The following is a 16,212-nucleotide window of genomic DNA, read 5'->3' as shown; positions in this document are numbered from 1 at the left end:
GATTACTTCATTTTTGTAAAAATTAAATTGTAAAATACAGCTCCTACTTAAAAATAAATTTTCCTCAGATTTTCAAGTTGTGAGCAACACAAAATTTAGCAATGTATATGCCTTAAGAAAAATAAAATCTTCACAGGATGCTATTGCTCTGGACACTTCCAAGACATGAGGCCCATCTCGTCCAGCCAAAGTTGAATACTTGAATATGCTAACCTTGATCTAACGAACAACAATGTGCAACCTGATATATGATAGGTATAGCATTGTTAAAATTTCCCATGAATTTGTAACAAGAAAATAATTACTGATAAACATTTTGGATTTATATAATTTTCTTGTTCTTCATAGAATATATGTGGTCCAACCTTTACAAATCAGATTTATTGTGGTTGGATCTGATTATTTCAGAAATAGGGTAACTGAAATTCAAATACACATAGACATCTTTGTATATCTTTAATATTAAAATGTTACTCTCTGCTCAAATGATTAAGATTTTTATTCATTTTACATCTTAATTTCAGTAAACAGAGAATCTTTCCTTATAAGAAAAGCCTGGTTGGTCATAAAATAGAATTTTTACTAATCCGAAAATACAGTGGTGAAATGTTAAGACAGCATAATTTTGTGATTAAATGGGATAAATTTGATCACACAATGAAAAAAAAGGAAATCAACACAAGAAAGAATGATGTATTTGAGAACATTTTTAATAAATAATGTGACAAAATTACTTTTCTGATTATTGGATTTTCAGTATGCAAAATTATGGCTAAAAATAAGAGGTTTCTTACATGAACACAATGAAAACATTAATCACATGGATTGTTCCCTTAGTACTGCACATCCTTTCTATGTAACTTTCAAATATCTAAGTGAACACATGTAGTTTTTGGTGAACACCAGCTTTTTTTTTTTCGTGGTTCAGTTCTGTTTGGCTTTGTTTTCCACAGGGTAGGGGGCAGGCCTGATACCTATATATAAGTGTACATTATTTTTTTCTGCAAATAGCACCAATTATCAAGTCAATGAAATTTATATAATGACAAAGAAAGAATAATAAAATTCTACAGTCAGAGGGCATCATTTGGCAATTCAAAGCAAATAATGATGCCTCTATTTGAGTTTGTAAGGAAATCTTGTGAGTTTCAACATTGGCCACAACAAACTTAAACCATTTTTCTTTAAGACCAGGAAAAGTAAGAACCCTTGGGTTCATGGCCCACAATAAAGTATGCACATGACTTTACCATCTGTCATCATTCAAATATTCCAAATACAAACACAGAGCATTAACAAAACAGGTTAAAAACACTTCTCAACATTTTTTCAATAAGACAAAAAAGGTTAATAGTTACAATGGTTTACAAATAAAGTTTAGTGATTGTGCTTTTAAAACCAAAAAAAAAAAAAAGATTAAAAACAGTGCATTATAAAAAGAGAAATCAAACATCCTTAAGTGGCACTTCTGAAAGTTGAACTGACACTACCAGAAGAAATTTAGGCCAGTTAAGATAGGGATGTCCATATTCAATTGGTCATTTAAAAACATCCATTTGTTTGTAATATCATTTATAATTGCTTTTTGATTGAAAAATAGAACAAGGTCTTTGCTAGGCTTACTTATGACAATGACTAGACAACCAGAGATCCAACTGGCTTACCCCTATTTATCCAAAATTACATTTCCAATAAGAATATACTTCAGTGATTGAAATGAACACAAAATAAAGTACCACCAGGGGTTGCAAAGAGCATATATTTACAATGTTTCTGCCCCATTCAAACTGACTGTGGTTTTTCTGCATTTGTTATGTTTTTATTTTCTCCCAGCAGAGGGTGATATGAAAGACCAAGTAATTTTAAAATCATGTTAAAATGAAGTATGTTTTAATTTGCATTAGCAGTTGGCTATAGAAAGATTATATCTTGAGAGCCCTTGGCATGAGGTTGATTAATCAACTTTGTGACTTTGATCAATACTTTGCTGTAAATTGGCTTGGTATATAAGCAGTGCAATGCCATACCTCAGGGGTAAAATGCAAGAGAACTGTTCTGTTCTCTTCCTGCTGGCTGATGACTGAAGCAAGAATTGAAATCCTTCCCTTGCTGGCAGGAAGGTGTAATGGTTTGTTCCAACAGCGAGGGGAATAGGGAGTTTCCTCCTAGGGACAGGGATCAAACAACAATAGTAAAACTCCAATACATTTTTTAAAAATGGTATTCCAATAAGAGGAATAAAAATGACAATTTGTACACTCTGATTGCACTGAACATTTTTTTCTGGCATCACGTGTCATCAGACATGAGGCATCTTGAGTGGTAATTTTCACATTCGATCTCACAAGCCTCTCTGGTTGTCTTCAGCTTTCAGTTTCCTGTAAGAGGTAAGTTATTAAATTTGAAAATAAAGCTTACAGCATTGTCTTTATATTTATTTGTTTTTCATCTTATAGTTTGTGTTTCTTCATTCATTCTGTGCTCATGGCAACTAATTCATTTGTCAACTTAATTTGGTTTTGATAGCAAATCCAACAGTTGGTGAGCAAGTACCAAACTGTGCTCCACATAGTGTCTCGGTATGGTGGGGGCTGGGGGGGAGGGTGGTGGCACTAGGAGACGGAAGTAGTATTGGCTGAGTTCTCCATTCCCTCCAGTCCAATGCAACATTACAGCTCAACTTCAATTGGTTTGTGACTATGAGTTACCTATAATGACTTTTTTCATCTCCCCCCAAGGGCTTTTCTACTCAAAAGTCAAAAAACAAACTTAAAAACTTCTCTAACAGCATTTGCAAGAAGAAAGTCTTATTCCAAACCTCAAAATCAAAATACATTTCACATTATAGATAATTCAATTGTATGTAATTACTTACAATTTTTCATTTTTCTATTATAAAAGGTTACTGTGAAACACGAATTTAAAAATCTACTTGAGATTAAATATATTTGTAAGAAGAGAAATTTGTCCTCAACTTTTTTTTATTACCTGGCGGAAACACAATCTTAAAACCAGGAGGTGATTTTATAATATGATATAATTTATTAACTCTACCTTTTATCGCTATCTATAGATTACAACAAAAGATTATATATTTGACTCAAGAAGTGGTGTATCTGGGAAGGTTGGGTCAAGGATTACTGTTCCATTTTCAGAAAACTGAAGGTGGAACACAGTTGGCCAAATCAGCTAGATTAACTGCATTGATCACTACAGTGGCAGATAAGACAGGGTGAACATCCCCCCTTATACCATATAGCTCTGTCACCTTGCTGAAATTTTATAACATGCAACAACACTATGAATTACAATTGTCTAGATCAAAGTTCTTATTTCTTAACAGGTTTCTTATCAATATAAATTTCTAAATATCTGCAGATGAATATGAACCCTAGATCTAAAAAGAAAACTGTTATTACCACTTAAAACTTTGGAGCACATTTTAAGAATATCATTAAATTGTCAGATTTCAGTTTCTGGCATCACTGACAAGGTTTGTGATAAAATAGTAACATTTCTGTATGTTAAGACTGATGGGTGTTCTTAACTTTGAGGATCACAATTAGCCCAATGTTGGGAAACTTGAAAAATTATTATAGATACCTCTAATTCTTCATTATTATCTTCTCCTCTTTCATATCCTCCAAGAACTTGCATTTCTGCAATATTTCTCCGACCTACATTTGCTTGTTCCCTTTGTCTGCTTCCTGATCCTCTTGATGACATTGAGCTTGAAGAACTAGGATCTCTGGGATTATTTGATGTCGGAAAAGTAGGTCTACAGTAAGGTAGAATATCCTCTGTGTAATGAAATATAATAAGTGCATTATGAACACCATTGTACATTTTCATTGTATAATGTATCATTCAATCTACAATTCTAAATGGAGAAGCATCAGTATTTTTGAGGAATAAATGAGCACATTTTATAATAATAAAGAATAAGACAGCATTGTCTCTTGAAAATGAAAATATTAAGCCTTGTTGTTTTCCTCGTGGTGGCTGGGATTTAGGTTGATTCGACTCATAAGCTCTTGTCTACCTCAAACTCACTTAGGACCAACATCCTTTAAACAGATAAACCAAATCTGCAGTCAGATTTGGGTTCCATTTCTATCCTTCATTATATGATATCTGATTATGCTAGGTTTTAGTTTCCACTTTTCTAAAAAGTGATAATAGTGTCTATTCCCAGAGGAACTCCTAGGGTTGATGTGAAAACAGATGACATAGTGAAATCCCTACATAAACTATAAAATTTATTATAAGGCATTGAGAGAGACAAAGCCCAGTCTCCCTGAACTACCAAAATAGAGCTAAGCCCAGTTTACTTCCCAGACACCACAGTGACAAACTCCACTTCAACATCATACTTACACTGTGGAACCCTGAATCTCAGAAGGCTGCCATCCTTGCTAGCATCAAAACACACGCCACTTCAGTTGGTTGCCGTCTCCTGAATTTCAATCTCCATGTTGCTTTAAGTTTGGTGCAGATTGTTTTTATGTATCTCCAACAGCTTACTTCTCTCCAAAATCTGTCGACTTTGCCCTCTGAACACCCAGACACTTGAAAACCAACTATTTTAGATGTGTTTTTGTTTTCCTTCCCCAAACGCTTCCGTATTGTCCACATCTGATGACACCTGATTCCCCTCAGAGTTCCTCTGAAGTTCTGTCCGGCAGAAGGGGGAAAGCTTGCCTCTAGCTCACAACAGCAGTTCTAAATCACTATCCCCCAGCCTTGCATCAAAACATTCTCCTCCTGTGGGCGCCAAACCATCTAGACACAGTTTAGTCCTCCTTGATGGAACCATTCTCCTCTCCTATGAACCACAACTTCCACCCCGCAGGCAGACTTCTGACTCGCTGGGGTTTCACAGGCCATCCTAGCTTCACAGCACTTGGTCTTCAGTGACTCCATCTTCTGTCCCTATTTCATCAACTTTTTTTCTCTCCATTGACTTTAGTTTTTGTAAAATTATAATATAAAATCTCTTTCTAAATCTCCTCTTAAGCCTGTGCTCTACATGAGTCAATATCTTCTTTCTCACCTCATTGCTCAGCAAAGTTTCTTGAAAATTAGTTTGGAATTGATATTGGTAGACACAACTGCCATTCAATACAAATCTATGGATGCCCACATTACTACAATGAAACTGAGAAAATTCACTGTTGACTATGGTAATGTTAACCATGTTTCAGTCCTTATGGCTCTGGACTTCACACTGCCCTTACTCTGGAAATCACTATTAATTTAAACCCCTTTTTAATTTACTACTCTCTTAGCTTCTATGTCTCTTCCCTTTCTGGCCAGTCTTCTGTGGGCTCTTCTTATGCAGTGCCTCTTACATACTGACGCCTCTTCAGGTTTCTACTTTTAGTCCTCTGTGTGTGTGTGTGTGTGTGTGTGTGTGTGTGTGTGTGTGTGTGTGTATTACCTCCCCACCCACACCATACACTGGGTGATTTCATTCATTCTCACAGATTGTAACCTTTTCTAGAATATAACTCATGAGGACAGATATTTTTCTCTGCTTTGTGTGCTGCTGTGTACTCAGCTTGACATAATAATAAATAGTTTTGAGTGAATGGATGAGTGGCTTGAACTATTTTATTGCGATGAATCAATTGATGTTTCCAACTTCTGTACTGTGCCTGACTGAACACTTCCTGAGTGTCCCTCAAACTCAACATGTCAACATTCACTTCATCACATCCTCTCCTCTGAGACTGCCTCCCATTCTGCATTCCCTAATATAGCTAATGACCATATTAATCATATAATCACTAATAACTAGGATACCCAAGTCAGAAAACTAGAATTATATTAGAGTCTTCCCTCCTTTCCAACAATCTTGCCATATCTCTTAAATGTTCCTTTTCTACTTACTTAAATACATAGCAGGAAGGCTGATTTTTAACTCTAAAAATTTTCTTGAATGTTCCCACTCACCCATCCCTGCTCACATAACCTGGTTTATATTCTCTACAACTTCTAACATGTCTTTGTCTCTTTTGAGTCATTCCCCTCTAAACTGCAATCACTGGGCCACCTTCCCCTTATAGGAACTACAGGCTATGACTTAAGCTTACATTTACCTCTAGAGTCTCATCTTTGACCACCTTTCACATCTAGTAATACTTCAAAATTTCTTAGTCTCCTCAATGTGCTGTAAAGCTTTCCTACTTTTTCTCTACCAAACACTCTATCTATTTTTCTTACCCAAGCTAAATTCCACCCATCTTGAACACTCAGCTTATGTGTCATTTCTATGGAAAAAGATCAAGAAGCCTTCCTTTACATTATAACACCCACAAGATCATGCTACTTGCCCTATCACTGGATTCTCAAGTATCATGACACCATGAACAATATATAAAATATAAATATAGCTGTCAATCAATAGATTACCTGTCTCCCTAACTATAAGCTCCTTGAGGTAAAAGTTCATGCTTATACATAAATCTCAGGACTAGTACAATGCCTAATAACTCAGTAGATGTTTGATATATGCAAAAATAAATTGAACTAATTGAGGCAAATGTCAGCAAAAAGATCAGACCTTCTTGCTAGAAGACCACTCTATTTAATTAAAAATAACTATTCATTACACATGGAAATCTGGGTGACTCTTTCATTTTAAATAATGTCAATTGAATTATGAAGGTGAAAATTAGAGCAATATGTAGAAATGATCATTTAATGACACATACACACAGGGTTATGGCTCGAATAAGAACTGGGAAAATAAGACATAAATTATAACTGGTTAGTCTACTTCAGTGCTTTCCATGGAATAGGGTTGTTTCTAGATTAACATTTCCAGTCTTAGTTTTTAGTTAGAAATATTTTGACAATGCAAAGGACAACTTATCAAATCTCTTAAGATTGATAACAATAATTTTATCTGTTTGTTCTAATTCTGTATAAACCAAGATCTTTCCAGGTTTATACAATTTTCTCCTGAAGAATCCTACCTGCTTTGGAGGAAGCTTGCATGTGAGCAGAAAATTGGTCCATACTTTCAAGCTGAACATAAACTTCATAATTTACATGATGACATTGTATTTATGAATCACTACTTGGAGTACAGTAGCCATGAGCCAAAAGTTCAGGGCTAGATTGCTTTTGGCTTAACTGATAAAAAATAAGCTAAGTTTTTCAAACTTTGGAATATGGTGATGACATCAATACTTTGTTGGTCACCTGGTGGAAGCATCTGTCTGAAACGTACAGCTTCACTCATCACTTCACTGCTGAGTCCCAGCCTGGGTTAGGAGCTCAGGCTTCAGCCACAGAACAAAGTGAAACTGTCCTCCATGGAAAGGAAGCTGCTCATTACCAGGTATCCATAATAAAAGGAGGAATAAATTGATGTTTAATCTTACCAAAATATACCTATTAAAATTCAGTAGTAGTTAAAGTGCCCCTTATTGGCCTCTAAGATTCATTTCCCTATTACTCTTCCCTGAGCCCGTCAAGCTTCCTTTTTTTCAGTATTTCTTCCTCCTTAATGGTTTCTTCTCCTCGGTCAAGAATAATGTTCAAATACCCTATCCTAAAACATTTCCATAGATTCTGCCTTCCTGTCACACTCTGTGCCAACTTTTCCTCCTCTTCCCAACCTTCTGAAAAGAGCCTGTGCTCATTATCTCCCTGCACAATTTCCAGTCACTTTCTAACCCTTCTCCCATATGACAGTACGGCCAGGTCTATTCTGATAACTACACCAAAAACTGTTCTTCTGAATACCACCCACAAATACCCTACTGCAAAATCCTTGTGTGTCCTCTTCCTCTCCCCCAACCCCCGTTCATATCCAACTTTCACCTCCTGTAGCATTTTGTACTTCTTCCTGTCTTAAAATTTCCTCTTCCATTCTTAATAAGATACTCGTCTCTCTACCTTGGATATCTTGATTCTTTTGTATCTGTTTCTGTTAGAGAAACTTGTTTCTCTGCCTAACCCTTAAATATAATCATCTGTGGGGGGGTGCTGGAGCGGACTTGCATGTTCTCACAGGAGCTGACTGTGCCCACCTCTTCCCAACCCCACATGCAGCAACTTCATATTAGTAGTCTGAAACCTGCCATCTTGGGAGTAAATAGGCACCAGAAGTAAGCAAATAGCTACAAATTGAGGTTTGGTTTTGTTTTCTTCCCAGATAATTGTCTGTCAATCATCAGCTACTATATCTCTGCTGGTAATTTAGCCTTTGTAAGTCATCACACAATTTTCACCTGTGCATTGCTGTTTCTAAAATCCACTCTCTACTCATGACCTTTCAACTGACCTTTAAACTTAGCTCTCTAAATTTGTACACATTTTGTCATATCTGTGTTCTTGTCAGCACCTTGATCTATTCAAACTTAAAATTATTTTTGCTAAGACAGCTATCCTTTTGCCTCTCCTTATCCACGTTAGTTAATAAAACTGTGTTCTATTAGTCACACAGGACCATCTAATTAATATTGGAACAATTTTATTTACTCCATTATGTCATTTCACCTTTCTACTTTCAGTTAGTCACAAGTCCTATTTGGTCTATCTTTGAAATGCCTATGTAGGCTCTTCTCTCCTTTTTGTTTGCACTATTTTCATTCAGCACTTTCATAATTTTTACCTAGATATTTTTAAATGATCTGATGTCTTCATCTACCCGATGTCAGGCTCTTCCTTCACTACTGAGCACTGCCAGGGATTTTTCTAAAACACAGATATGATTATATCATTTCTTGCTCAAAATTCTTTGCTGGTTCACTGCTGCCTATTATCATAAATCCCAAGCTCTTCAGAATAGTATTCCTGGCCTTCCTAATCTGCCTCAACCCCCTCTGTAGTTTTATCTTTTATCATTTATCCCTGAACCCAAGCATCCTATTCTCAAGTCAAACTGGAAATCGTCAGTGTTCACCAAACACTCATTTCTACATTTTCAGGTTTTTTTCTTTACCTATTTCCTTTACCTACTATCCTCTTCTTCTTGTTTAACTGGTTCAAATCATGCCTTCCTTTAATACCCAACTTAATTTGCACCCCTCTAAGGAGGTCTTATATAATGTCATGTGTGAGAATTAATTGTATTAAAATTATTTTGGTACATGCCTGTCTCCCTCATTAGAGAGCAAATTTCAAAATCTCACCACTTTTCCTCTGGCCCTAGAGAGCCTACCAGTGTAACCTGCAGGCATATGTACAATCTGTGTTTATTTTTTTATAAATCAGTACCTTGGATGGGATGAGCCTTTGCTGGTGGAAGGTCTCGTTTTGCTGCTTTGTTTCCTCGTCCTTTTCCATCATTTTTCTGTTCCTGTGCTTCTCTGGGATCACCTGGATTTGTTCGCATATCAGCAGCTTGTCTTCCATCCAGTACTTCTCTCCCCTTGTAACTGCCTCCCTTTTTGTCTGAGGATCTGTCTGTTCTTGCTTCTATGGAAGGGAGTTTTGGCACCATTACAGGCCGTACCTCCAGCTGTGCCTTGGATTGAACAGTGGGTGACTTTATAGCAGGTGGTGGCACTGGAGGAGGCGGAAGATCTAGAAAGAAATATTTAAAATATTATTGTATAAGTCTGCCACTTTTAAAACTGTTACAGATTAATATTATCATTGGAGTCACATTTAGCTGCGAGATAATATATCTTGAACAAACTAGAATAATTACAGACAACCAAGGAATAAGAAGACTAACAATTTTAATGCACTTTCATTGTGTTTAGCCCAGAAATACTGAATCAAGGAGGGGACACTTAGAGGTTATCTGGTCTTGGATAGCTAACATGGGAGTATATAACTTTCTCTCCCCCAACAATGGCAGCCCTTCCTAATTGATTTCAGCATAATGCTGCAGGTCCCACATGCTTACCTTTACTCTTCAGGCAACATTTCAAAGTGATTAATGTTGGCACTCGTTGAGACCTATTTTCTATCGCTCATCTAATCTACATTGTTTTCATTTTGTAGACAGTGAATCTCACACATATAGACTTTAAGTTACTTTACAATGTTAAAGCTAGTTGTGATCAGAACTAGGACTAATGCCCTTAGATTCTGAATTTCTGGTTTGGTGTTCTTTACACTATTTGATTCTACTGCATGTGTATAATCTACCATTCACTGATGTAATCTCTCCATTTTCTGTATGCACCAAGAGGTGCATTATTAACTTCTTATATTATAGACATACATACATAAAGATGAAAGCAGGCATGAAATTTGATATCTAAAAAATTTACTTTCTTTAAATGAGAATATTTTAAATAATGACTCTATGTATACTCAGGAGGCTAAATATATATCTTAATAATAGTTGGTAAGTTAGTAGAGGAGTAATATTAGATTCTAGTTTTAGGTTGCTCTGCCTACAGTACACAGGATGGATCAAAAGGAAAGGCTTGAATCCAGAAGCCTAACTGGTTAATGACCAGCAGAATATAGTAAGGCAAAGAAAGGGAACAATCTAAGATGACTTCTAGGATTTTTACCATATTTGGCCAGGCAAATGAAAGAAACATCACTGAAGACAGGAATATATGGATGAGGGAGAAATAGTTAGGAAAGGAAGAGTATGAGTTCAGACTTAGAAAAGTGAATAGGGGCATAATTTGAATAACCCAGGCAGAGATGTCCAAAGGTTGTTGTACTTAAAATCTGAATTTCAAGATAGGTCAAAACCAGGGATACGGAGATTTGGGAATTAACAGCAGTGTGTTTTAGTCATGACTTTAGAAAATGGTAATGCTTTCATATTTGGAGAGTAATGACTATGTGATAGAATGAATCAACTCAAAAACATTTATAAAACATGTATTAAATATTTACTCATAAAAAATAACATTCAGATTTTCATAAAAATATTCACATTTATATGATAAAAAAATACATAAGGAGATGAAAGTATGAGCCCTCCTACCCCCCACCTCCACTTTGATTTCTCAGTATTGATTATGTAGATGTTATTAGTTTGAATAGCTTTCCAGAGATCATTCCACAAATTATTTCTGCACATAAAGCAGGGATACCAAGTTGCATAATTCCAGGGAGCACCCATCACATCAAAGACTATGCAAAATGACCACACCTGGAGTTGTATACAGGGTCTATCTACCCACCCATATGTGGTGGTCTGATAAAAAAAGGCTACACCCAAACAGATGGTCTTCCTTTCTTATGGACATGAATAGGATTGCATTTTTTTTCACCTACCTGAAGTTGTATATATTTCCCTACATGTACATATAGCTGTACCTCTTTTTTAAAAAGTTTGTACAATGTTTTGTTTTATGATATATCATTAGTTATTTAGCCAATTCCTATAGTGCAATATTTAGGTTGTTTCCAGGTATTTTACTATTATTGCCAATGGTCAACTGACAATCATTTACATCTACCAGCACAAGACTTGAATATTAAAACTGTGCCTTGAAAATGCTTAATATAATAGCAAATTAGAGTTCTAGGAAATACGATTTTTAAATTGGTGTTTCCTATTCTCATATTTTTTTTAGAACATTTTTTTTGTCCCATAAGTAGGTGAAAGTTTTTTGAAACTACTTTTCTTCGGACATTATAGGCTAAAACTAAGGCATCAAAATTCATTGTATTGGACTTTAAAAGCAGAAAACTTGAGGTGCCATCTTCCTACCAGCTGTTTTACTTTGGTCTCCATTATTATAAGTGGTCAAACTTGTACTTGCATTTTTTGTTATTTGTTCTCATGGCACAACATGTTCTAGTTTCCTATAAACAGCCTCCACACTTTATCTAAAATGATCACCAAAGTACAGTCAACAGCACTAATTTTCCCTGATTATACAAAATCAAAAGTATTTTTGTCTTACAACATATATTACCACTGTCACTAGTGCCTATGTTTCCTCATTTGCCACTTTAATGCATTTTCTGAAAACAGTACTTCAAAAAAAGTAGTATCATGAGAGTCCTTTCTCATCTGCTACTTGTTAATTGAAAATAACTAAAAAGAGAGAATTAGAAGACAGGGTCTACTGTGTGCCTCAAAAGACAAGAGAACCAAGGCAGAGAAGTTCTACATTCAGACTGAGCCTGGGACTGATAGTGAGAGGAGAAATGTCTGCTTCAGAGCATACCTGCCTGGAAGCAGATGGAGGGGATGACTGCAGGCACATTTTTGAACTCTCTATTAGCTATCAAATGCAATCCCAGATGGCAAGCACAGATTATCATGATGACAGGAAAGTAACCACCACTACCATCAACTCATAAAATATCCGGGTTTACCAGACAGCAAAGCTGATGACTACTCCTATCATTCACTCACACAAAATGTTGGGAATATATGACTCTCGTGACAAAACTGATTACTAGGTGCTCTATATATGTGCTATCCATAATGCAGGTAGAATATGAGAAGAGAACCTGATGGTAATTTTAAGAGTTCTAACTTCCTGCATAGAATTGCTACTGTATCTAACTGACAAAATGCTGGTAGGTTTGGTTTCTTACAAAAATAGACTATTAAATAAGTTATTCTTCAAGTATTATAAAATAATTAACTGGAGTCAAACCAGGAATTATCATCATCATATGGATAATTCTATATTTCACATGGTGATAAACAGTACTTTCACCCAATTTATACTACTAATAGCTCAAGTTGGATTTAACAAATAGGATTGTGGACCTGTTTTGTGTTTGTGTGTGTGTGTGTGTGTGTGTGTGTGTATAAACAACATTCCTGATGCCAGACTTTCCAAACACTAGTATAATGCATATGAAGTCACAAGTAAGATCATGTGCATACAGACAATTCTGCTGACGTTAACTCACTACGGAGATCCAACACTATTTATTTAACTGCTTGAAGTCCCATGACCTTGTAATTAATGATAAATCAAGTCAATAATATCATTCCAAAAAGGGTGGTGAATTTACCATTTATGAAAAGTAGGGCTGGATAAATAATGTAGATTTGGTTTTTAAATCAAGTATGTAAATGAATTGGGAAAGGTTAAAAAGGGGATGGAAAAAGCTACTAGAAGGTCCTAGAAATGCACTTACGCCACTTATGCTTGGCTTTAACTCTGTAAGACTCTGGCTGATAAGTATTCATATATTTTAATCCTACCCTTCATCTGGGTTAAACATGTAAGTGCCAAATACGAAATAAATAGTTAGACTCTGCCTGTCACTGTGACTACAGCATGCAGCTCTCTGCTTTGTGTCCTGTACTCCCTGGTGTTTATGAACCCTAGCATTTACCTCCAGAGCGAGGTATGGTCACAGCGCCATGCATCCCTCTGCAGGGCTATTATGGCCTGAACTATGTCCCCTCAAAATTCATGTGCTAAAATCCTAACCCCCTGCACCTCAGTATGTGACTGGAGATAAGGTCTTTAAAGAGGTAATTAAGGTAAAATGAGGACCTAGGGTGGTCCCTAATCCAATCTGTCTGGTTGCCTTTATAAAAAGAGATTAGGACACATACATACATCTAGGAATGACCACGTGAAGACACAAAGAGAGGATGGCCATCTACAAGTCCAGGGGAGAAGCCTCAGAAGAAACCAACCTGTCTACATCTTGATCGTGGACTTCTAGCCTCCAGAGCTCTGAGGAAATAAATTTCTGTTGTTTAAGTCACTTTGTTTATGATACTTTGTTATGGCAGCCCTAGAAAGTTAATATAGCTCCAGACTAACAAGGATCATCACAAATTACTCTAGCAGTTCAGACATAGCCACTCTATCCTTCTTTATATAGGTTACAAAAAGTTCTGCAAAGGAAATTCATAATTTGAACAAAATTTACAAAATAAAGTTGCCTCAACAAACACAAGACTGATACACCATATTCTGAAAAAAGTTCACAAAGAAGTCTATTGACAGTAATCAGAGTCATCCATTATAGTTAGGGACATTTTAATCATTAGAAAGCAAACATAACGCCCCCCCTCAAAACAAACCTCTGCATCTTACTAATATGTTTAATTCACATTTTAACAATTGGCAGGTCTTTAAATATTTTCTCTCTCTTTCCCCTTTCTCTTCTTTAATAAACTAAAAATTGCATGTCATTGAGTTTCCTTGTGAAGTGATCTTTGAATATATTTTTAAATGCAGTATTTGCAAAAATAATTTGAGAGAAAATTATTTTTATTTCCATGTCATAACCACTGCTATCAAGACTATGTGCATGTCTTTTATTTGATACCTTAAGAAATCTCTGCATTTACTTGATTTTAGTTAATAAATATGCATTGCAGTATATGTATAAAATAACATAGCTTTTTTATTTTTATTTTTTACCAAATCAGAAAGTATACAGAATTAAACCCAGAACTGGTTAGTATAATAAATATTACTAAAAGACAGATGGTTATCAAAACGCTGACAGCAAGTTAAAACTAAAGTTTTAAAAATAGCTTAAGTCATATCTCCATTTTGTCTTTTTTGTTACTGTGACTTCATGAAAATAATTATTGGCTTCTACATTGTAGTATATAGTATCATAATTTTGTATAATCACTATTGTGAAATGAACAATTAGAAATCCCAATAATATTTCCAATTAACTTTTTAGGTTTAAGTATTTCAATATATTTCTTTGACATTTCTACAACTAACCTTAAAAAAATAACTTGGGTGCTTCATCATTTAGTTTAGCAGTTATTCAGGGATTAGTAGAATTTATATTTAATTATTAAACATATTGAAATAAGTACCACAGAATGTGGGACAATAAATATACATCACAATTTTCAAGCTTACTACAATTTGTAACTGATGCTAAGCCCTTTAACTTGGTATTTTTACATTATTTAAAGCATTTTTAAAAAGGATCACTCAATGCCAGAAGCCCCTCAAAATAAGTATAAATATGAGGTGGAAAGGGCTATGCAAAGCTTTAGGCCAGATTCTTCTCCCTTATGTATTCAGCCTCAATGTGTTTACATCAAGGTTTGATGTTTGACCAGTTTTTCGGTTTTAGAAGCACTCTCTTCTAGATAATAAAAACTGATCGGACAGCCATAAAACTTGTAAATGCCATTACAGGGGTCCCATAAATGTAAAACTGCCGATAGAGTTGGGGGATTTACACTAGTGTGTGTCCCTTCGCAGTGGCAAACATACACAAAGCCATGGTAATAACCCTTTCAAATCAGATAATATTCTGACAGCTCAGTTTCACTGACAAAAGAGTCCTGGGCAGAAGCCAGGAGGCCCAGGTGCGCTGTGTCATGCCAGGATTTAATGTCGTCTAATATCAGATAGATGCAAGTGAGAGAAAATACTCTGAATAAAGTACAGATAATAGCAAGGCCAGCCACTCACTGCAAAATTACTTATGCTCATCATGCTGTGAGCTTTGTATTAAATTTTTCTGTCAAGTGGCAGGAATCACAAGGAGAACTGCCTCAGAAAACCCTCCTTGTAACCTTGGATAGGGATCTATAATATTAGGCTTTCATATGATAATGGAAAATGATGCCCTTTCTGAAAAATTGCTGACTGGTAATGGAAGTCCTAATCAGATTGTGGTTGGAGAGGACCAGGAGGTGGGGACTGATGCCTGTCACACCCTTTTCTCCCCACCCCTTTAGCAAATTTAGCAAACTTGACAAGATGGGTGAGTCTGAGAGAATTTATCTTACATGAATTTCAAACAAAGCCCGTGGGGTTGTTTTATAAAACAAGAAGGTGGCTGTTTAATAAATGCTGGGCCACCTAAGGCACTTTCCTTAAGGGCTTTCTCTAGACAACAACACAATGTTTGCATTATTCTCCTGTGCTCCCTTGAGAATACAAGTGTTACGTCTTCAGTGACTGTCTATACTGTATGTGAAGGTATGAAGGAAGATTATTTGATTTGCCTTTTGGGGCACAAAATAACTGTAATACCATCATAGTTAGAATTAATATGCAAAGGAGTTTACTGTCTTCTATTTGAAGGCAAAATTCCAAAGGGGGAATAAAAAACTTTGGAAGATTTTTCAGTGAATCTGATGAAGGTTAATCTTATGCCATTATTTCAACTACAGTAATGTCTACTTGTTTCAACTGCAAAATAACCTTTTAAAAAGTATCAAAAGTATATGCTGTTTTACTTTCTTAAATAAATAGCTTATTAGAAAACTGCAAGGACTGGAGACGCTTGACGAGATAGGGTCATCGATCATGCCTGTAGGTAATACGAGGCTGACTGTGAGTGAATTGTTAATGCTATTTCTAA

The 16,212-nt window shown here is 35.7% G+C and overlaps 1 protein-coding gene across 8 annotated transcripts in view; it reads right to left on the bottom strand.

The window, feature by feature from the left end:
- Positions 1-692: 692 nt before the first annotated feature.
- The window catches only part of ROBO1 (roundabout guidance receptor 1), a 1,104,481-nt gene continuing 1,088,961 nt past the window's right edge, over positions 693-16,212 (bottom strand). For all 8 annotated transcript variants that reach the window (XM_073231812.1, XM_073231810.1, XM_073231808.1 and 5 more), the window contains 3 exons: positions 9,232-9,540; positions 3,604-3,800; positions 693-2,378 (listed from right to left, as the gene is read on the bottom strand). In XM_073231812.1, coding sequence (XP_073087913.1) covers positions 2,364-2,378; positions 3,604-3,800; positions 9,232-9,540 — 521 coding nt within the window. In that variant the 3' untranslated portion in view covers positions 693-2,363. The remainder of the gene's footprint in view (positions 2,379-3,603; positions 3,801-9,231; positions 9,541-16,212) is intronic.

This window comes from Manis javanica, chromosome 3, assembly GCF_040802235.1.
Source record: "Manis javanica isolate MJ-LG chromosome 3, MJ_LKY, whole genome shotgun sequence".
NCBI lineage: Eukaryota > Metazoa > Chordata > Mammalia > Pholidota > Manidae > Manis > Manis javanica.
This window is presented reverse-complemented; position numbering and strand designations above follow the sequence as displayed.